Source organism: Centroberyx affinis, unplaced genomic scaffold, assembly GCF_046629955.1.
Source record: "Centroberyx affinis isolate AG114_WGS23_722 - 3 ecotype Tasmania unplaced genomic scaffold, CSIRO-AGI_Caff_v1 ptg004100l_1, whole genome shotgun sequence".
NCBI classification, from domain to species: Eukaryota; Metazoa; Chordata; class Actinopteri; order Beryciformes; family Berycidae; genus Centroberyx; species Centroberyx affinis.
Genome location: NW_027281879.1, coordinates 132690 through 156247, shown reverse-complemented (window position 1 = coordinate 156247; position 23558 = coordinate 132690). Strand labels below are relative to the sequence as shown.

General features: G+C 42.2%; 1 protein-coding gene across 1 annotated transcript in view; it reads right to left on the bottom strand.

Annotated features, from left to right (window-relative positions):
* The window catches only part of cpne2 (copine II), a 57477-nt gene that overhangs the window by 17643 nt on the left and 16276 nt on the right, over positions 1-23558 (bottom strand). Inside the window, exons 7-13 of the mRNA XM_071542424.1 lie at positions 20751-20840; positions 20244-20342; positions 17908-17994; positions 16623-16682; positions 4169-4302; positions 2588-2642; positions 1474-1525 (exon numbers count right to left, since the gene is read on the bottom strand). Coding sequence (XP_071398525.1) covers positions 1474-1525; positions 2588-2642; positions 4169-4302; positions 16623-16682; positions 17908-17994; positions 20244-20342; positions 20751-20840 — 577 coding nt within the window. The remainder of the gene's footprint in view (positions 1-1473; positions 1526-2587; positions 2643-4168; positions 4303-16622; positions 16683-17907; positions 17995-20243; positions 20343-20750; positions 20841-23558) is intronic.

The window sequence follows — 23558 nt, the reverse complement described above, 5'->3', positions numbered from 1 at the left end:
GGTTGTGCTCTCACTGAAGTTGTTTGGGTTTGTCAATAAACACATTTGCATCCTACAGATTAAAAATGCTAACGATGCGTTAACAAATCCAATTTGTTCCACCATATAAAAAAGGGAACTTAGTGTACGTTCCAGTGGAACAAGGTGCAAAATATTAGAGATTTACATACTTCCACTAACAAACCCTCTGAATAGCATGAACATTTAAAAAAACAAATTGTGGCCTGAGGAAGATTACTTTCTCGATTGTGGATTAGCAGGTAGTTTGCTAGCATGCTGAGCTAGTTATCTTGATATTAGCTTGATGTTGTTTGGCTACAGTTGTAAACATTTGAAATGGGCTTCTCTGCTTCTCCTCCAAAGCCAAAATAAAGCCTAAATGCTCAGAGGGGAGGACCCAATCAATAAGTAAAGCTGTTAGCACTCTAGCACTTGAACCTATCTGAGTTCATCAAAAGCGTCTGCTCACAGTGCCAATTTAGACACACATCCTAAGTAGAAAGTGTAGGTGAGGTGTGAAGGTGTTATTTACTCAGGCTCAGCAAGACACTCACAGAAGAGTGTGACACCTGCTGTTTGGAGATGATTTGGTGATGACATTTCTTTTTTTGACTGTGAGCCCTGAAACCATGTTAAATTGGAGAACACTCCACTGCTATTACACTGGTGGTTTGGGGTCATTTTGGCTCCGCGTCCATCCCTGTATCGCTCTTTAGCTTTGGAGAAAACGAGGCTACATCCGACTGATAGTTTCTCAAGCAGTGGTGGAAACTTTCTTTCTGTTTCAATATTTTTATGTATCATTGCAGTCAAATGAATTAGTGTTTTATTTTCATGTGCCAAGAAACAGCCTTGTAACTTGTATCTGTTCATGCATCATGTTGGCAGGTGCAGAAGTTGTGGGTTCATGGACCAGGAGGAGACTCATCTTGAGAGACAGCTATAGTCTTTTCTGCTGATGCCGTAATAAATACATGGACTAGATATAGATACGGCACGGGTCAGCATGTTAGTGAAGCGTCTGGAGCAGGCATCAGTTCAACTGGTTCCTACATTAATTAGCAGATGGTGCTGCCTGTCCGATGGGCCAAAATAGAGTTACGTTGACGTCTGATGTCTGATTCTGCAGTAAACTATTTGTGGGTTAGTGCATCTGCTTTGTAGCGTCTGAATCGGGCTTCTGTGCGATCGCTCGGCCCGGATTATGGCACAAGGGATTCTTACATCACATGCCATGTATTGGTAAATGCTTCAGGCGGGCTGAGGCGTGACACACAAAATTTGCAAAGTATTCTTAGCAATTTCGACGGTTGCAGCAGGGTCATGAATGACATAAGCTCTGAGGAAGGCGCACAGCCGAAACAGCCTTGTGGTCGGTCCCAGGGAATCTCAGATCTGCAGCTAAAGAGCGCTGCTATTTTATTCTCTCGTCTCATGAAGCGTCCTGGGTAAGAAGTTGCTTAGTAACCTCACCTGAACAGAAGGGGTTGGTGGGGTTAAAGTTGATGGCAAATTCATGCGACACCTGAGGACACAAGACAATAAACGTGATACTCAGCTTCCACCTACTATAAGATAATGTTCAGCCCATCATCCACCTATATTTATGAACATATCCATTCAAATGTAACCATGATAGGAGTCCCATTTTTTACTGCCTGCATTCATTAGCTGCAGGTGGTGCTTAGACAACCATTCATACAAAAGACACAAAGTTTTGTGCTATAACATGTCTATTTGGTTCTACTTTACAACATGAGAGAAGGAACAGTGTCTACAGTCCTAATGCAGGATGAACTTCAACAATGGCTAAGACTGTTTATCTCCGCCTGTCCATTCACTGACAGAGAATATTGGTCTAGGAGGAAATGATTGGGGCATTATGTGCTGGGAATATGCATCTCCTGTATGAAGAGATTAGACTTTGTGTGTGTGTGTGTGTGTGTGTGTATATAAATAATTTCGTATTACTTTCTTTACACCTCTCCCTTCTTGTCACTTCTCCCACTTTATATTCTTACCTTTTTCTCTCCCTTCCCTTTTTTTTCCACCACTGATGGGTTTCTCTCATAATCATACACCACCAAAAGAAATCCTGTCCATTTCTGCATTTCTCCCACTCTTTCTCTCTCTCTGTCCTTCGCTATCTCTCTCCATCTTTCTCTCTCCACTTTCTCTTTCTCTCTCTCTCGGTCTCTCCCTCTCTCTCTCCTTTGTCCTTTTCATCAGCTCAGTGCCATGGCAACACAGATGGGTTGACAGTTGCGTAATCATGTGAATATGCATGTATAATGCTTACAGTCTTTATCTGTGTGTCTGTGTTTGTGTGTGTGTGTGTGTGTGTGTGTGTGTGTGTAAGATGCATGTATAATCCAGGCTCTCTTCAACTGTGAGTTTGCATATGATAGCCTCCTGTCTCTCTCTCTATCTCTCACACACACCCGTCTATCACACACGCGTCCGCCTCTCTATCTCTGACACACACACGCATACACACACACATATACACAAACACGTGCCTCTCATACACACACACATCTCTCCCTCTCTTTCTCACACACACACACACACACACACATACAAATACCTTCCAGTCTGGTGGGAGTTGGGCTCCAAATCCCAGAGCAGGAAACATTTTGTCGCTGCGGAGGAAACCATGACAACAGATTGGAAGGTTAGTTAAACCATTTTGTTTTTTTCACCCAAATTCAACAAGCTGGATTTAGACAGCAGAGGAAATCCTGTTACCTTTTTTTCACAACGAGATGTGTTCAAAGACAATCACAGAGAAACAAGCAGAGAGCTGCTCAAAACTGAAGCAATCTTGTAAAATGGTTAGACAGACAAAAGAGTAGAGATTTATTCCTATCTGAAGGCCATGATACACGGGAGGCGTTGTAATGTTTCCTGACTGTTTTTGACCAACAGCATTTTTCATAACACTTTCATTCCTCATAACCAAATTATTTCAGCCAATTTACAAATCCCCATCCCTGCTGAAGGCAATATCGCCCATCAGCAGTGGAAATTCGCCCATCTTCAAAATGTTTCCCATGTGTAATTACAGAGTGAAACATATATTAAACAAAAAAAAAAAAGTTAGATGACAGATATTCCTTTGTTGGTTCATACCAGTCAGCCACCAATATTGGTGTCTGGCTGTGAGCTTAGTCATGTTACTGACTCACTTTTGTTTTGTCTGAAAATCATACTTCTAACACATAACAAACACAAACAGGGCAACTGAGATGATGATATGGTGTTTTGTGTGTTGATTGCCGCCTTTTTCAATGAGGGTCTGATGGAGACTTTGACTTTGAGGGTATTTGGGAATTGATAGGCCAGTTTATTCCTTTCTTAAAAGCCCATATATGGGAATGACATCAAACAAGGGAACCTCTTTGCCAAAACTGAAGTCCAATACTCACACTTGTCATGAAATTGATTTGAGCTGTTCGTCTATCTTTCCACTATTAGCTGTCTGACTGATGAGTGCAAGCATGGCTTTTCTGAGTTTGGTTTTTCCAATTTTGGCCCAGTAAGCCACGCACCTGCTCTCAATCTTATTTCCCCCAACGAGCCGCATGGATCTTCTTTGCCAACAACAGCAGGAGCGCCGCCGACGTCTGCCTTCTTTATCTTTGTGTTGACTTGAAAGTTTTGACTTAAAGAACCGTGTCGACTTAGGGATAATTTTTTTTTAATTTCATATTCACAGATCTCCTTTTCTTTTTGTTTACTTTGCTTTTGTGCCTCACTGGCACACACTTTCACCAACTCCATCAACTGACATGGTTGCCAAATAAAGTCAGTATGACCAATCAAAAGTGTATGTCAAGTGATAGACATGCAAATTGCAGAATACATTACAAGTTGTAGCCTAGTAAAAAAGTATTTTTTCCCCTGCCCTGGCCAATGAGATGGCCTTGATCGTGGCCGGTGGACATTTACGTGCTCGTGCTTCTAAGAGATCATCAAAGGAGACGACACCACCGGGCGCACAGAGGGAGCCGGGAAATCATTTAACCGACGCACAGCTCCATATATCCACATGGAAAGGGCCTTGATCACTGAGCTGGGCCAGAATTGAACGATGACTTGCAGAGCCAACATCCCTCCCATGTCACTCCAGGTAACATGCACTCTCTCCACCCAGGCTAGTACTCACGTATCATAGTCCTGTATGATTTGTCCCACGGCTAAGATGGCAGCCAGATACTCGTTGCTGCCCAGTGGGTTGATGTAGTGGAGGGAGGAGGGCTCTCGAGGATTCCCATTAGATGCTGTGAAGTCGATACCGACCTATGGGGACGCAGAGAAGTGTCAGGTTAGAGGGGCGTCCTGAGCAGGCTGAGGTGCAGTGTATTTGCAATGGTGATCCTGCTCAAGATAGTTGTTATATATTGTTTTTCTTTCCTTACCTCTCCACACAGTATAATAAAGCACTAAAAATGTCAGATTTATGATAGCAGAAGACAAAAAGCACATCTGTGAAAGAATGAGCTGCAACGGCCAGTATGCAGGATAGATGCAGGATGTGTGATTCTGCGATGGCTTCCATGTTTCACTGTCATTTTTCCTCTTTCACTTAGCTGGGGCATGGTAGGAATGGGTTTGCATCTCTATTTAAGCTGCAAAATTATGTTAAAAAAAGTGGGGCTGCACACTGGTGTCAGTGTGGACACGCCAAACTTCAGAGTGAAATCCAAAGTTTCTCCTAAACAGCAGTGAGCAGTGAGTCCAGAGAAAGCTGGACTCACCAACATCACATCTTTCTCCTCTCTCATCTCTTTGGTATAAAGCATCACAGACCGGCCGGGTTGGTAAACATGAGCGTGCTGTGTGCAGTTTACTGATATTATGTTACGAGATTTCTGGGTATTGAAGTTCAAACAGTTTTCAAACAGTTATCTCTTGCCACCGCTGTGCAAAAATGCCTAGTGCAGCTTTTCTTAGTCCACAAGAAAACGGTTGAATGAAAAACAACAGAATGACATCACCACCACCATGATCACCAATTTAGGTTATTATGTCATATTATGTCATATTATATCATGTGATGAAGACACAAGTCTAGCTGAAAGCTCATGAAAGATCTATCGAAACCAGTATCTTATATCCAGTGACAAATTTTAAACAGTACACAGTTTACAGTCCCAGAATGACGATTCCCAAAAACCAGTGATAGTACAGCGTGTGTGTGTGTGTGTGTGTGTGTGTGTGTGTGCGTGTGTGTGTGTGTGTACAGAGCTACTCTTGAAAGAAACTGACATTACACATGTATTGCCTACAGTACAGTGTGTGATGAACAGCATACAATGAGACAGGCATATGATTAAAAATGACATTTGGCTCCAAATAACAGCGAGAAGCAAAGAGCGAAGAAAACCAAGAACAGACAGCCTTTCTTAATAGAAACAAACATGAAACAGTACTTAGTATAGAGCACATACACTAGAGTATAAGATTGGTATTTATTATTATTATTATTTGCCCTTATGAAAACACTCGAACATAAAGAAAACAAAGAACTCAAAGAAAAAAATTACATGACAAATATGTAACTGAATTGGATAACAGAAATTAAATAAAACCAAATAAGGAGGGAAATTATATGACAAAAAAGAAAAATGCATAAATATAGTATGACAACACAATATGGTTTTTCAGACACTAAAGTCATCACACCAGAGTAGCCAAACATTTACAAGTAGAAGTACAAGTAAGATTGTCTGACTTAAAATAATAACCCTGTGACTCCAATTTTGGTGTTTTACTTGAAGTGAAGATGTACAAGGTCCTTAGCAACTTTCCCGACTCGCCATCAAACATATTAAAAAATGACTGAATAATCTAAAAACCGCTAAAAATCAGGAAATAAACACACACGATTTTTTATTTTAGAGCAGCAAAATAGCATTGCAAGTCCACACACAGGAGCGATTGCCCTGAAACCATGCAGAGGTATATTTTTAAAACAGATGACCAAAGGAAAGGGTGACACTGCGATGACAGTATAAATACGAAAACGCACATATGTGTACACACACACACATACACACACACATTCAAAAGGGGTAGCAGTGTAGACACAAACACATGCACCCACACTGCAAAGGCACCCAAGTACACACACACAATGAGACACACACACACACACACACACACACAAAAACACACAATGAGACGCACACCCTAACATAATATGAGATTAAGACTGACATGCTTGTCCTCAGGCAGTGAGCAGAGGTTTGTGTGCTGACAAGAACCCAGCAACCCCGCCTCTCTGCTCTCTGCTTAAAGATAGTCTAAGTCACCTCTTTCTTTCTTTCCTTCTTTCTTTCTTCCTTCCTTTCTTTCTTAGGCCCCACTATGAGCTTTATAATAACAACAAGGTATCTGCTCCAGCCAGGATGGAGGACGGGAAAGCAGGGGGGAGCGGAGAGAAGAGGGAGGAAAGGTGATGCGGTGTGATTACAAGAGGGAAAATTGGGTAAATGAGGCAGGGAACAGGAAGAGGGGGAGAGGAGAGAAAGAGGGAGTATGAGGAGAGAGAGCAGGAGTGACAGACGGAGGGATGTGAAGTGACAGAATTGGGGTGCTGTTCTGTGTTATTGTATGTGTGTGCGCAAGAGTGTTCGCCCTGGAACGGCATATGTCAAAAAAAAAAAAGACAAACAGCACCACCCATGTACATTTCTGAACCTCCTTGTGTTAAAAAAAAAATTGACATTGATTTTTTATAGTGTTATTTCTAGCCTTCACTCGAGCCATTACTCAAAAAATTTTTAGATAATAATAATATGTATTAATATACTGCATATATACTATATTTGGAAATATATCAATAATGTGATTATTTAATTAGAGAGGGTAGGGCAAGGGTAAGGGGGTAGGACAAAATAAGTTTTTACTTCTTCCTACTCCTAATTCCTACTTTTCGAACATGTAATATTGACTACTTTTTTGTTGTCAAGAATTTACCATATGTTTTCGGTTTTGTTGTTTCTTTTTTTTGTCTATTTGATGGATTTTCTTGTTTTGTTTCTTATTTATTTTGTTGTTGTTACGTTTCAAATAAATCCACATACCAGATACACAAAAAAGCTAATTTAGATTCCCACCTAAACCAAGATACATAACAATGAACTGTTCCAACCCCAGTGTGTGTGTGTGTGTGTGTGTGTGTGTGTGTGTATCCTCCTGAGCGCTGCTGCATATGAACTAACACACATGCATGAATGTACACATTGCCATAGGAGGAAAGTGTGGGACTTTCCCTCCTCTGCTGTTGAATGTTTTTGCTGTTGAATATTTTAGGCATATTCTTTATTTCCCTCTCTGATATGCATTCATTCTGCCTTAGCATTGAATGACAGTGACGACATGCGTTCCCCCAGCCTGACAGTCGATGGCACTGGATCATCCTCAAAAGCGTTATAGTGTTTTTTCCTCCCCGGTGACAGGCATTATTAGTTTGATGACAGCGGATTCGATGACAGTGGGAGATGACACGATTCTATTTCCATGTTATTCCTTGCCCCGAGCTATTAGTAATTGCTACCAAATGCCACATACATTTCAAACACAAGAAGCCTAAACACAACATGACAAACAGACAGTTTTCAACAAGCTGGCATATGGTATTCTGAATAAAAATGAACAGAGCAGCATCTCGTTATGTTTCGCAGCACCGGTGTGGCAGGAAAAGTAGTATTCACTGAAACTAAGGCCATGTTCACACTGCAGACCTTTGTGCACAATTCCAGTTTGCTTGTACCTGATTCTTTTGGATGGCTCTTCATATCTAGGATGTAACCCATATCTAATACCAATATGAACTGACAGAGTGTGCAGAAAACAGATCGATGTGGATCCTCGCACCCGGGAGAGACTCCATGTTGACTCTGCCACTATCAAGGGGTATAAGACAGCAAATGGAAAAGTCGGCAAAAAAGTCTGAATGACAAACCCAGCGATTATGGAGTGTCTGATTTTAATGTGAGTGTCTCGAAACATTCAAATTTGAGCGCACTGTGACATATAAGATGTCATTTTGAGAATGTGAACATTAACTTTTAGGGTTATTAAAAAAACATGTTTCAAATTCTACGAGTTGAATTCTTTGGGGGAAAAAAAAGAAAATAAAGGTAAAGGGTTTTCATCATACCATCTTGTTTAAGATAAGATAATAAATTCATTTGTTTCATAAATCATGCCTTATACATGTGTGTGTGTGTGACCCAATGTTCCCTGAAACCCCCTAGAAAGAGAAATGCAAGGAAATACTGATTTTCTTTGCATTAATATGTGTGGAAACCCTGTTAAATGAATTGTTAGAGTGCTGTATTTGTATGCACAGCACATATTTGGTTGTTGATTAATTGATATATTGATATCCACAATGGACTTTGCACATTGTTATACAGTCTATTACCAGCCAATGCTGTGGCCAGGACTTCTGGGACTCATTTGCTTGTAAAGAGCCAGACAAGACTTTTAGACCGTGAAGATCATTTTGTTATTTTCTTTTATCTACTATGTGAACACAACACTGACCAGGACCTTTAGGACTCATTTGCATTTAAAAGGCCAGACAGGAGTTTGTGTCAGAGATTGTGAACATCCATTTGAGTTATTCTCTTTCTCACTCTCTGGTGTATCCAGTGACAACCAGGACGTGGGTGTCCGCTGCTCGGGCTCTTCCAGTGGGAGAATCCGTTCATGAGAACTTTTCAATATTGATTTCAATATTCTGTATATTGTGTATTCTTGCGTCCTCCATGACAGGTTTGTTGTAATGTCTAACGGCCGAAGTACGATTCCGAAACAAAAGAACGCGAGGATGGAGGGCAGACCGAAGTTCATGTGCCAACCAAGGATGGCACGACTTGGCCAACGACTTGGCCGACAAGAACGAACGGGAAGCCCCAGGATTCAGTGCGAGAACGATGCATCACATTAAAAAAAAAAAAGCGCGACAGTCTACAGTACAGAGCCCATTGAAACAGATGGAAAAAATAAACAGCTGTGTGTCTTAATCGATCTCACACGCGACGTCAAACTGTGAAGACGCTTCTTTGCGCGCATTCTCTCCAAGAAAACTTGAGGAGCGTTCTCAGTATCGACTATTTCCCTTCTCCACTGTGTTTATGAATGTTACCGCTTATGTATCCGTTCCTCTACTGTACTCACACCTCCGGAAGCGCTCTTCCCCTGAGAAGTGTGGTGCGATTGGTTCCCTACTCTCTCACTAACCCTAAAATTGGTGCCTAAACCCTAAAAAGTCTTCTCTTCGCTCAGCAAAAATCCCTCGGAAGCAGCTATGCTCGACACGGCTCTAACCTATATCTAACGCACGATAAGAATAATAACATAATTCTGTTGAAATGAGTCGTTCACAAACAGCCCATCAGCGGTAGCAGGCTGTCTCTTTGTGTTGGAGTGTGTATAACAGAGGACTGTTGCTCTCTCCTCTAGCTCCCACCGCCCCGAGGAAAGACTTTCCCTTCCTGGAGATTAGGATTAGAGCCATACTAAGTCTGATTGAACACCGCAGAACAGCTCTTTCTGTATGTATGTGTGTGTATGTGTGTGTTGGTGTGTGTGTGCGCGCTTCACTCTGGATGCATGTGTGTGTAAATCCGAGCGTATAAGCGGTAGGGTGTGAGAAGATGTCATCTGCGTTTGAGTGTCTGTGTGAGATTGCGTGTGCTTGTAAATCGCTGTGTGTGTGTGTGTAAGCAGGGGAAACTGCATGTGTGAAGATTTTGTGTGTGTGTGTGTGTGTGTATGTGTTTGTGCACCTATGTGTCTTGATCAGAGTGTATAAGTATGTGAGAGAGAGTGTCTGTATGAAGAAGATACCGTGTTTAGGTTTGTGTGTGTGTGTGTGTGTGTGTGTGTCTAAAAGAGATAGGGTGTGTGTCTGGGCATGTGGCTGTAAATTGGTCATAGTGTGTAAGTGTGAAAGCAGAAGAGAGAGTGTGAAGAGGATATTGTATGTGCGCGCTCACATGTGTGTATGTAAATGAGTATGTAAGCAGGGGGGGAGGAAGTGTCTGTGTGAAGACGGTATTATATGTGTGTGTGTGTGTGCACATGTGTGTATGTGCGCGCAACACTGAAAGGGCTGTAGGTCTGTGACAAAAGGCAAAAAGATTAGCTCAACATGAGGAGGGAGCGGCGAGGATTTAAGAGTTCCCATTCCGCCTTAAATTGCTCATCTCATCGCCGCCAGAACAGGCAAACGCTCCCATTCCACTGGAACTCTGCTCATTACGAAACAAGCGAAGCAGCGAGTAGGGAAACGATCAAATATTCATATCAATTCCATCAGTCAATAACTACCGCCGGCCCATTTGCAAACGCTACAGGTGTGACGCAATTTCCCTGACAAATTCTGGTGTTTCTATTTGAACGCAGTAGGCTGGCTGAGCACAACTACCTGATTCACACTCGGAGTCAAATACTTCTTGTACGACCCCCCCGGCCTTTTACCAAGGCACTCCAGCGGCGGCTGATGACAGAGGGGAGAGAGTGTTTCTCATTCACTGCCCTCATCCAGAGAGAGAGGGAGCAGGCTGGATGGAGAGTGCTCTAATGGCTGTAAACTCCTAAGCTCATCGCCACTGGTTCAGTCAACCATTCCCACTCTGTCTTTAACTTGTCACCAAGGGCTGAGCGGGGCACAGAGAAGAGGAATTATCCAGTATTACACTCACTTTATCATTCAATAAGCTGCTATGGCATCGGCCCTTTTCCCCGCACCTCAGTTTCAAACGCTGATTGGTGTTGCATTATGTATCGATGCCTCTCATAGAAACAGCCAACCGTTTTAAACCAGTAATTCAACACTCTATTACATGCCACATTACACATTAAAAGCCTGACCATCTACCCCATTCAGCTGTGCATTACCACTTGTTAACACAACCAGAACCAACCCCCATTTCCTTTCATTTCAAGTATATTCAAGCAATAATGTGGATCCTAGAGCACAGCACATAGAAGAACGAGCGTCGGGATTTCATGCCCCATCTGGACGCGATCCTCTGTGGGTGCATCTTCTGTTTGCAGTGGGTATTTGGCTGGATTTATACGGGATCCGGCTTTTAACTGCCTGTGTCACAGATTTGATCTCCTCTTGGCTGTCTAAAAAGGAAAACTTGCATGGAATCTGATTTCTCTCACTTCAGACAAGCCAAGAAAACATTTCATCTTTGCATCAAAGAGTAGAAAAAAACACATTTCTTCAACAGCTGTAAATACAGAACAGTATAAATGTGGTCTTACTGAAGGTAAACCTACTTTGAGAATACTGAGAAAACTGAGAATCTTCTGACATAAAATGCCTTCAGGTAAATATATACCATTCTGTTTTTCTCATCCAATACACTTCATCACTCTGTTTTCTATCTTTCTCTCCCTCTCATTCATTGTGGCACAAACATTCTGCCATCAACAGCACAAAGTGTAACTATAGCAACACAAATATTCTATTTGCTTTAAAGCGTCATTTTTAACAATAAGATGAGCCGGAAATAATGGGCTGACATGGAGAGCATTGTGTATTTCTGTGTGTGTGTGTGTGTGTGTGTGTGTGTGTGTGTGTGTGCTCCTTAACAATGTACCAACCTTCATAGAGGATCTAGCAGCTTTCTGCCCCCATAAGAGATACACATCTTCTGGCAGTGACAGCATCTCTGCAGAGCTAGTGATGTATCAAGGTTACCTCTGCACAAGAACTCTCCAGCAGTACTTGAGCAAGGCATGGAGCTGGGGGACACTCCCCACAATCAAGGGATACAAATGTCATTACCATCTACAAGAACAAGGGTTGCAAGACCATCTGTCACAACAGTAGGGTGATATTTAGGGGTCCATGCACATAGTGCTGGAACCCTATGTCCTACAGCAACCATATTTGGCAGGTGGGCTCCTATGGTCTCCCACTACTCAGACAAGGCAGCCCACGCACATTGGCCAGACTGTGGTGCTATAACAAGCAACAAAATATATGGACCCATGTTTTTGTTTGTGTACCTGTACAAGCAAAATGGTCTCTCAGTGAAAAAACAGCCACATTTAGAATAAATTGATTATATTGTTAGTAACAGAGGTAAAGAAAATGTTAATAGCCAACATATATTTACTACTTCCATTACACTTTACACAACTTTACACAGGTTACCCATAACTGCAGGAATAAAGGTGTGTTTGAAATATGCAAAGACACTGTAACAGTGGTGTGCAAATAAATGTATTGAAATAAAATGATTCAGTTGTTCATTTCTGTAAAGTGGATAGGAAGATGACAGGAGTTCAGAAGTGGACTGCAGGTGAGAGGGCAGTCAAGCAGGGCTTTGGCTCATCTGCTTCTTTCTGGCAGGTCTGTTGGAGCAGCGTCTCTGCTGTTGCAGCCATGTTGTCAGCAGATTTCTTGTTCTTCCTCCAGAATATGCGGGATAGCCAAGAAAAGAAGCCACGGTTCTTCTTCTTTAGTTTTGTCGACAGGCTGTCTTTGGCACTGGAACTCAGAGGTCCTGTAGGTTCGACCAGCTGTACGGATGGAAGTGTGTTTTCCAGGGTCAGACTGGACAGATCCTTGGTGTCCTGGGTATCATGGACTGCACTTGATACACTGATATCCTCCTGGTTCAGAATGGCTGCTGCCTTGTTTTCTGCCGCCTTCATAGTTTCAACCTCCTGGATCAGGCTTGGTGGAGCTTTGACCTCAACCTGGATGGCTGGAGCCTGGGACTCCTGAAGCAGGTTGGTTGATCCTTCCTGAAGCAGGTGAATCAGGGTGTTTTCAGCAAGAGAGACGGGGAGAAGCTCCTCTGAGGTGGAGATATTGTCAGGTTCAGCAGAGAGGACAGTGACTTTTGTTCCCTCACAACATTCAGGTTGATGCAGGACGGTGACAGAGCTTTCAGCAGCGGCCTCAGTCTGTGCAGAGCTGACCGTTTCCTCCTTCTCCAAGTCCTGGAGGAACAGCATCAGTTTAGAATCAGCTTTGACGATTGGCTCCCATTCATCCAGATGATCTTGTGGGGCATGGTGTGCAGCGCAGGCAGCCATAAATGTAAAACTCGCTAATGAGGAAGCATTGATGTGCTTTTCACCAAGTTCCTCCTCCTCCAGGAGGACTGAGAGGAACTGCATCAGGTGAGAGTCAGTCCTGCTGACAACAGGTTCCCATTTGTCAAGCTGGTCCAGAGTCGGCCCATGCTGTGGGGAGCAGTCAACTACAAATCTAGAGAGATGTGATGAAGCGTAGAGGAACTCCTCACCAAATCCCTCCTTCTCCAAGTCAAAGTGGGATTTGACCAGTGGCTCCCACTCATCCAGGCAACCCAGAGTGGATCCACAGGGTGAGCAGCAGTCAGCCACAAATCCAGATGTGTCACCTGGGGGAGCATAGAGGTATCTCTTTCCAACTGCCTCCAGGTGGTAGTCATCATCAAAACCAGTGGGGGAGTGCTGAAGCAGCCTCAATCTCTCAGTGAGTTTGAAGTCATCAGTCACTGGAGCCTCGACAAGGCAGAGCAGGTTAGACTGAGCCTCAACATGCTGAGCTGGGTGGATGGATGCTCCAGCATTACCTAACGCTGTGACTTCAGTCATGAGAGGAGAATCTTCCTCTGTGGGAGGAAGGTCTCCTTTGTCCATATCCAAGAGAAGTTTGTATGCTAATGAAGCTGTGCTGACTATTGGTTCCCATATGTTAGGTGACAGGGCAGAGTCCAGCTCAGCAGTCACTCCAGAGAAACTAGAGGCTTCAGCATAAAGGTATTGCTCCTTGTTCAGGACTTTCACAAACATGCAGTTGATGTTTTCATGGCGATCGTCATTAAGGGCATTGAGTCGAGCGACCATTTGCATGGATGCTGAAAGAAATGCAATGGCAACATCTTAATAATCAAATAACCATAAAGTCACCTGATGTAGCTTCATTCAAGGTCAACATGCTTCATCATAGCTTCATCTTATGCCTTTCATCATATTTCTGTTTCAACAACAAATCTAACTGTGAATTTACAATGTAAATCAAACTAAGAGAGCACTAAACACAAATGTAAATCCTTCAACACAAATAACTAGTCTATCCTGACTGTCTGTCTCTCTTTTGTCTGTTCAGCAAAATCCTCTGTACTAATCTTTTTATGCTAAATAATAATTAAAATACATGTGGCTTACCGGGATGGAACTCACTCTCCATATTTGCCTTTCTGAACAGCGGATATTGTTGTTGATGTTTCTCCACATAAATGCAATGTGAGTTTTCTTTCTCAATGTGCAGGTGAACACCGATCAGAGAGGACAACTGTGAGCCAGAGTGTGTGTTCAGGTCAACTGTCTTTATGACACTGACATTCTAAATTCTATCAACTCTGCTGCACTCTGTTTACATATGGTCACTATGGTTTATAACCTAAACATGATTAAAAAACACATAATTGAATATTTGGAATTTGTATTTAGATACCCTATAGTGTATTAACTTGTGTATTGACCCATGAAAAGATAATAAAGATAAATAAAATATTACTGTGTACGTACCTGATGTAAATCTCCCTGATACATAATGTACTTACAACAGTGTAACAACTCAGTGTAACTTCAAAGTGTACAAACATAATATACTAAACTAAATACTTACAAAAGAGTTCACCACCACACAAGTACTGCTGAGTTATGTGAATTTTCTCACTCTTTTCGTTACTGAATTAATGTTATGTTGTGCCTCACTGAGCACTAAGGTGATATCTTATAATATATGATGTGATATTTATATTAAATTGATATTTGCCAACAGAAAATTAAGTAAATTGGACCCAGTGCTTCTATTCAATTTTATTCTGGTATGTTCAAGTTGTGATAAAATTTTGGGCAGTAGCCAACTGGGTACCAAAATCTATTAATGGTTACACCAGATATCAGTTTTGAAACCAAGGTGATTCTTGAGTTTCAGTGGTGACAGTTTACATTAGTTACCTTCATCTGCCAGTTTCACAATGGTGAAACAAGCACCCAAGAACTTGCATCTCTGAACCAAAGCTGCTGTCTATCCCAGCTGTCAGCATCACCATACTCATCAATAACTGTAAAGCCTGGGTCACTTATGCCGGAGGGGGAGTGGTTGGATATGACCATAACAGGGCAAAGTCCCATTTAGAAACAGATGTAATGCACCCAAGAGACACTGGAATCTTTAAATCTGATGTGACTCAAAATGTTTCACATTGAAATATTGATTTTCACTTCTGTTCCAGTCAACACTTACTGTTTTTTTTCACCCAGCACCTGAAGATCGCATCTTACGCAATCACCCTCTCTCTCTCAGGGGTTCACACAAGACAATGGCCATTACCCTTGTGGTTTCAAATGGTGCCTTGGATTGTGATTGGTTGAAGAATGAAATAGCCAAGTGTGGCTATGGAAGGCTAGATTCATCAAAACCCTTCTTACGTGTGATCACTAAAAGTATCTGGTCGCTTTTATTACTAGACATCTCATTGGAAAATTCTCCATCAGAAAAACAACTGCCATATCCATTGAAGTGTCAGCAGAGGCCAAAGGCAGTGATTTTTAAGGAGTAGTACTCTACAGCAACTTGGTGCACAGGTGTCTAATCTCAGAGCGTACTTAAAGGGGAATTTCACCAAATCAGGGATGCAGCAAACTACCTCATTTATACCATGGAGCGTCGTTCTAGCTCACAAAGCTGGGAAATTGTAAGAGACAGATAGAGAGAGGAGGAAAAAGAGAGAGGCATTGTGTATGTGTGCATGCATAACGCAATATGCAGCGTACAATTGTGTCTTGTGTGCACGTGTGTGTGTGTGTGTGTGTGTGTGTGTTACTGTAACAGTGAGCCAGTCTGAATGCTCTTGAGCTTTATCAGCGGGACAGTCATATTTCAGCTCTGTTGGACATAAATGCCCTGGCCAATAATGAAATAGCTCTGTGTGTGTGTGTGTGTGTGTGTGTGTGTGTGTGTGAGAGAGTGTGTGTGTCTGTCGATAATAAAACAGCACTCTCTCACTCGCTCAGTTACACACAAAGGTGTGACATCACCAGGGACACACAAGAGAGTTTTTTCCCCATCAAGAGATCAAAATAGACTATGACGATTCTCTCTCTCCCTCCCTCTCTCAAATGCCCATCTCTTCCTCTCTGTATGACCATCTCTCTCTCTCCATCTCTCAAATTTACCTTTTTCGGTTTCTCTTTCTCTCCCATCTCTCAATCTCTCGCTCATTCTTGCTTTCTCTCTTTTTTCGCCATCTCAAAACACCCATCTCTTCCATTCACCTCTTCCATTTCTCTCTGTTCTCTCTCTTTCCCTCTGTCCTTCTGTTTTCTCAGTAAAATACCCACATTTCAAACTGTCCACTCCTCTCGCTCTCCCCCTTTTTTCTCTGTCAATTCTCTCTCTCCCCCTCCCTCTTCCCTTTTCTGTATGTAAATGATCATGATCCAACTGTAACACTGGGAGATGAAAATAGAAATCTGAATGTTTTCCATCCGTTTTAGAGAGCGAAGCATGTGGAAACGTGTATCTCATTATCTGATCGTTGCAGAGGCAGAAAACAACATGCTACTACCATACTCACTGTAAACATGAGCTGGCATCCTCCCAGTATATAGTCCAGGAAAGTGTAGTCCCTTGTAATCTGGAGAGACAAGAGTCACAGCACTGTAGAAAAGCCATCCAGGACAAAATAAGCAAATAGCTAAGTATAATAATCTGTAATATTTAAGTATAGCCACTAAAAGAAATGCAGAATGGTGATTTTGTGAGACAAGAAAAGAGTCACAGCATGTCAATTTTTTGACCAACAGCAACAGCAAAACACAATTAAACAGCATTTTTATTTTTTTTATATTTAAGGTACCAAGTGAAAATTAGCTATTTTCCCAACATTAACCCTAAAATTTGGTTCAAAACATTCACAACTGGCGCAGTGAAAAAGCAGCCCATGTTTTCTGATTTGAGGTACCACCCATGAAGCACCAATTATTATGTTGTTTGAGCACAATTTTCCTCTCCCATTACAATGCATCTTAGCATGGATTTTACTGTCATTAGTCTAATCCCCGCTGGCAGCCAGGAAATATAATTATTAGCAATTTGGTATATTGTGTGCATGTATGCATGTCTGTGAATGCGTGTGTGTGCGCGTACAAAAGCTTGTTCCCGAGTGTGTGGATGGGGGAAAAAAGGAAAAGAATCAATTATGAAAGCTTGTCATCATATGCACAGGGCTTTAATGTCGTTCCAATAGGCATCTAAAGACTCAATGTTCCGGCTTAATGTGTCCGCTGTGGGGCTCAAAGCAGCCACACTAATTAGTTATTCAGAGGGAGTTATGAGCACACAGTTAGAACTGTTTCAGCTGATCAAAAACACAACGGTTTAATGAAATGTTTCACTGGGTCTAGTGTGAGACGGGTCATGTGAGGTGACAAGATGTGAGAAGACAGTGACTTTTATTTGTCTGAGAAGAAAGTGACCTATTTGAATTTGAATTTTAACTAGAAGGTATAACTGGACACAACTTTTTCATGTCAACATTTTGCTCGTTTGCTGCATTCCCTTACTGTTTAACATCACTTTAGATCATTTTCCAGTGCTATTTTTCCTGTGTCTTCTATCAAAATGTAAAAGTTTATAGCCTGATATTAGCTTTCTGATGCAACTTTGCAAAACACAATTGTCGGCTTCTCATCCACAATGATGGATTATCTTTACCGACTGAATTAGAAGTCATTTGGAATTAAATGGAGGTGAATGAGGCCGAGAGGTATGGCAATTAAGATGGAAAATGCTGCTGAAATTGGTGAGGCCCAAGTTTTGTCAGGCTATCTTTCTGGATTATACCCTCCGTCCATCCTTACCTTGCACGACTTGAGAACGATAATCCCGGAGTTCTTGTAATTCTTCTTCTTCTTCTGTTTCTTGGGGTTGATGCACTCGAACTCCACCTGAAGAGAGAGACGAAGAGGAGAGAAAGGTGAGGGAGAAGAAAGGAAGACAAGGAGAGGGGAGAAGTGACAGAAGTGGCAGAAAGATAGACAGGTGGAGAGGAGAGAGAGAGGGGGGAATAGTATCAGAAAAGGGAAACAGAGGAAAAAATAGAAAAGAGAAGAGTGGAAAGTAGGAGAGAAGTAGAGATGACAGCATAGTTGGAAAGAGGAGTGATGTGATGGGAAGAGATGATCATGACATGAACCTGTCTGCATTCCACTAGCGGTGCACAGTAACCTCAACTTGACAATCAAGTCTGGGTATATACCATCACTTCACTATATCTGACTATATCTATACAGTCATTCTGAAACCGTTGTGAACACCATTACAGCTGTTTAAGTGTGTGGTGAGAGAAATCAAGCATCATATATTAAAAAAAACAGATTCAAATAATATTTTGTAAATATAATATACGTATATTGGCTGTATTAAAGTTTTTGGGAATCTCAAGAGACACATTTTAGGTTAACAAGGTGTGTTAACTTTGAATCAGCAGCAAAAAATGAATTATAGGAATCCAAATTTCCCTCTATTTATATACACATATGATCAAAGATGTTAAATGAAGACACTGTTAAAATTTGAATTTGTGTGAGTGGTTCAATTTTAAGTTATTGCATTTTCAAAAAACGCATCACAACTGGACATGGTTCTGATTGGCTCCCCTCACTATTACTACTATACTATAACAAGGAATCAGATTATGTTAACCTGTAGATTTTCTAGGATCCATTTGTTTTGTTAGCCATTGTTTGTATTGATATTATTGCATTTTTTCTAAAGCAAATAAACACAACAAACACTACAAAACCGTTTATTAGAGGCGCTTTATAAATGGATTTAATGTGATAAATAGTGCGATGAAATGAAAGGAAAATGGAGCTGGGGAGTGTCTGCAGTGAGTCACACATACATGAACACACACACACACATAGAGAGAGAGTTGGCTTAAAGATTGGATAGCAATGTGTTTGATCAGAAGAGACACTTGAGACACACACACACTACACAAAGACACACATGCCTTAAGTCGGTTGGTGATTCATATGACAGGTAGCTCTAAATGCCTCGTCGTCTTACTAGGGCTCAGCTAAAGGCTGTTTTACATCTCAAAAGCACCTCTCTTTTTCTCATCCTTCTTTTCTCTCTCTCTCTCTCTCTGTCTCTTTCCATCCCCCATCTCTCCATCCTGCCTCTGTCTTTTTTTTTTTCTCTTGTTATTCTGTGTTTCCTCCACATCATTACTACACATGAACAGACTCAGTGGGAAAACGAGGCATGCTGCTGCTTTAGCACACACACACACACACACACACACACACACACACACACACTTCATTCTGTGGTGATGCCGCTACTAATGAATGCACTGCGTTCTGATCCCTGCATCTTTACATCTTCAGCAGACCAGAGATGCAAACCTGGGAATAATACATCTCCATTTGTTCATTAGCAGCTCAACCGGCGCACTCAGCGGCCATAATGAGCGGAAAATGCAGCAATGCAAATATATCGTATTGATTATGTGTGATTATTCCAGTCTCCCTGTTGATATATGCAACTAAATGCATTTAAACTGCAAATTAGCCAGCACAGAGCAGAGCTGTGGCCAATTCACTTTGAGAACAGTCGACTCAAACCGCAAAGTGAAACCGCTCTCCGCTGGAATATGACGGAGCATTCGTTCTCTGTTATTTTGTTCAGGATCAGATGTATGCTTTTTAGATTTTTTTTTTTACAAAATCATATTTTATATAAGATTTGGTCTGCTGTTTCAATATCTTTCAATATATTTCAAAACATTTCATTCGCCCAATCAGCCTCTATCCATTCTGTCCGGCTAAGGTGCACACCGTGAACTTGATGATGTCATTGGCTCAAATCCAGGGCTTGACCTTTGACCTTTGCTAAGCTCCTTCCTTCTCTGTTCTCTGTCTCGCAATTCCAATCTTTCATATCCTCTGCATACTATTTGATGAGGAATAATTAATGGAGATAAATCAGGTTGTAGTTTATGTTCATGCAGGATTCACTGTAGTGGACTGGAAAAAAATGCAATGTGTATCTCCACAGCCAGTCAGGGCTGAACTCTATCAAACACTAACTGACTGAAATAACAGACAGACAGACCAGAACATGGACACAGACTGACTGACAGAACTTGCTGACCTGAAACACTCATTTACTCTCATGGTTGTTTTACCTCCAGTGAGTTCTGGGCTTCGCTCATCTTGGTGACAGTGGTCTGAAACTCTCCTATGAAGTCATGGCCTCCATCGTTATCGTAGTCGTAACACAGGGCCTGCCATCATGTAGAACATTACATATCATCATCATCTCATATAACACTATCATACGCCTAAAGAGTGCATGTGTTGCATAACCATACGTACTGTTCTTGAGCCTACGCATTTTTTTCCATGTTGTTCCAGGGTTCATTAAATTTTTTTACATAAATGCACATTTGCGAGACAACAATATGAAGTCATGGCTTCAATAGCTATGGTCAGAAAACAGGATCTGACGATAGAACATGCTAAAAATACTCAGAAAACCGATATTGTGAGTTTGAGTCGTGATCATGACCTGTGACGCACAACATGCCACCTCCTGTCCTTCCTTCCTTTGTTAATCTACACTCCAATGCTCAATAAACCAGAAAACTCCATACATTCACATAACAGTTTTGTAACAGTTGAACAGCACTAACCTTGATGTTTCTGTCCACGTCTCCGTTGCAGAGAGAGATGAGAGGCACAGTGAATGGTTTCCACACTGGGTCCAAAGTGTTCTTTATGACCTAAAGCAACACACACAGATATAGGCACTTAATCATTAAATTACACAAGTAGTCCATGGGCCAGACCAGATTTTGGTACCACTCAAGGTGGCAAAATCTAGTTAAAAATTTTGAAAAGGTACATGTCCATAGATGATATTTTGGTATGATAACCATTGCTGAATGGTAGCTTTGTCACAGTAATCAGCTCATGAAGTTAACCACCCCCTACAATAAATTGGATTGTAGGCGCTGATACATATCTTAATTTAGGCTCATTTTCAGGACCTTTAGTCAGGTTTTATGAGAATATGTTTGATATCATTTTAAAGGGTAGCTTCTTAGCTTTCATTCAAGCCCACTTGTGAGTCTGTCTGACAAATAAAGAGGTCACATGGGCTCTTCAAAGTGTCAATGACATTCGTTTTTCCACAATTTTCGCCTAAACTATAGTCTTTATTTGAGCACTGTGACATCTAGGAACATCACAGACACAAACATCAAAAACTGGAATACTCACAGGACTGTAAGGATTCAGAAAAGATATAATCTACCCATACTATCCCATCGTGAGGGGTGATTTTGAGCCTTAAAGTAGAAGAATGACTTCTCGAGGGAAATCTTATGTTCTTGATTGTGAGTAATATTGTGAATTGTGAATGATTGTATTGTGAACTGTCCATAGCACATAGGCCTTCTATTTAATGACACATACTACTCTTCAGACAATTCCCTAAAGAATTTTAATGTTCAATAATTTACTGCCATTTCACCAAGAGGTTGCTAGGAATTTGTTTTAATGTGCCCAGGACTAGTGATTCTCAACCTTTTTTATATCAAGGACCCCTAATTTAGTCCACATTAGAGCCACGGACCCCCATTTGATGAGATTTTGCCTCTTGGACCCAAAGCTGAGAAGATTTTAATTGCTAGATATGATTTTTTGTCCAGAATTCCATGACTATAATGCAGGTAGAGAGATAACAGTGAAACTATGATCAAAACAGTCATTCTCCTACATTCTCTAATTGTGTTAACTTCTTGTAAATTAAATAATGGTGAAGTTTAATTCACAACAATTCATCAGTTTGCTGAGGACCCCCTGGGACCCCCTCAAGGACCCCTGGTGGTCCCCGGACCCCACTCAGAGAACCACTGCCCTGGACAAGACATACACTAAACAACCCTGTTCTATTTCACACAGGCTTCGCCCGCTAACGGGGCTTTATTGGCTCAACCACTCATCTAGTCACCTCAGCGCACTGAAAATATGCACACATACGCTCAGCCAATCAGGATGAGCCTAGTCAACTCTGCGAGGCCTCACCCTATATAAGGCGAGCAGCTCATTACTCAGCATCCACTTTTCATCAGTACTCTGATGAACAACGTTGCCTTGGATGCCATTGATTGATAAAATACTGTCCAACATGCCCCAGTCTGGTCGCTGCTGTGGAATGCTTTGATTGCCTTGGCCTGAACAAGCTGCAGATGGGGTAGCTGACCTGGCAGAGTCAGTTCAATGGTGCAGCATGACAGGTTCATGACAATACTTACTGTAATGCACCTTCTTGGTCTCTTCTCAGCAGCTCACCATTTGGTTCCAATGGTGCTGCACATGAGACGCCTGTAGAGGTGCTTTGCCAGACTGAGTTCGGACCCACGATGGCACAAACAACACCTGGTGACCATACCCCGAATAGCCAGAAGCGACCTGGACTACTGGCTACAAGGCAAGAAAATGCCAGAAATGGTGTGGGGACATTGATCCATTGACTAGCTCAATTGGTCTCTTTCCTCCAGCTCCTACTGAAGAGACTGGCGCTTTCTACCATTAAGGTTTATACGTCAGCGATGAGGGGCTTGGAGAGAGGTCGGTTTTTGGCCACCCTCTCCTGAAACGTTAGGAGGGGGCTAGGAGGAAACACCCGGTGATGCATTCCGCTGCCCCCCAGTTGGAGTTGCCCGTGGTCCTCGAGGTCCTTTCAAGCCCACTGGGCAGACCTCTGATAAGTTGTTGTCAGTCAAGGTCACGTTGCTGCTTGCTTTGACTTCGGCTAAGAGGGTGTGTGATTTGTGTGCTCTTTTGGTCCACCCCAGCTGTATGCTGATACTTGGATACCTGAGTGGCGCCACAGACTCAGAGAATCCATCCTTATGCCTAAGAACATTAGGAGTAAATTTAGGTCTCGGATGATTCAGCTGGATGCATTTTATCCCACTTCTCATGAAGGGGAGAGGATGGAGAGGTTGCATTGCTTATGTCCAGTAAATGCATTGGCATGTTATGTGGAATGTGCAGGTGCACACAACAGTTGTTTGTGTGCTATGCACACAGGGTGGCTGGCAAGCCCCTGTGAAAATAGGGGCTGGCCCATTGGCTCTGCGACGGCATTTCTCAGGCGTATGCGTTGGAGGGAGCCTCCCACAGCCACACGTTCTATAAGGGGTGTGGCTGTGGTTGACACCCTGTCCATTTATCAGATTTTATCTGTTGGATGTGTCTGGGTCTCTCAGGGTCAGTGTTCAGGACAAGGAACTGGAACCCAAGACCCAAGAGTGAGAGACCTGTTGTGCTGAAGTCTTAACATACTGGGGCACTGTTGAGACCATCCCCGAGTCGTCCGGCGCTAGGTGACTCAAGTGCTAACACATAGGAGTGTAGTGTTGGTCCGCCCCCCCTGGCTGACCAAGGTGTTTACAGTCAATTCAGGCTGGTGATACAGTATGTTGTTAACG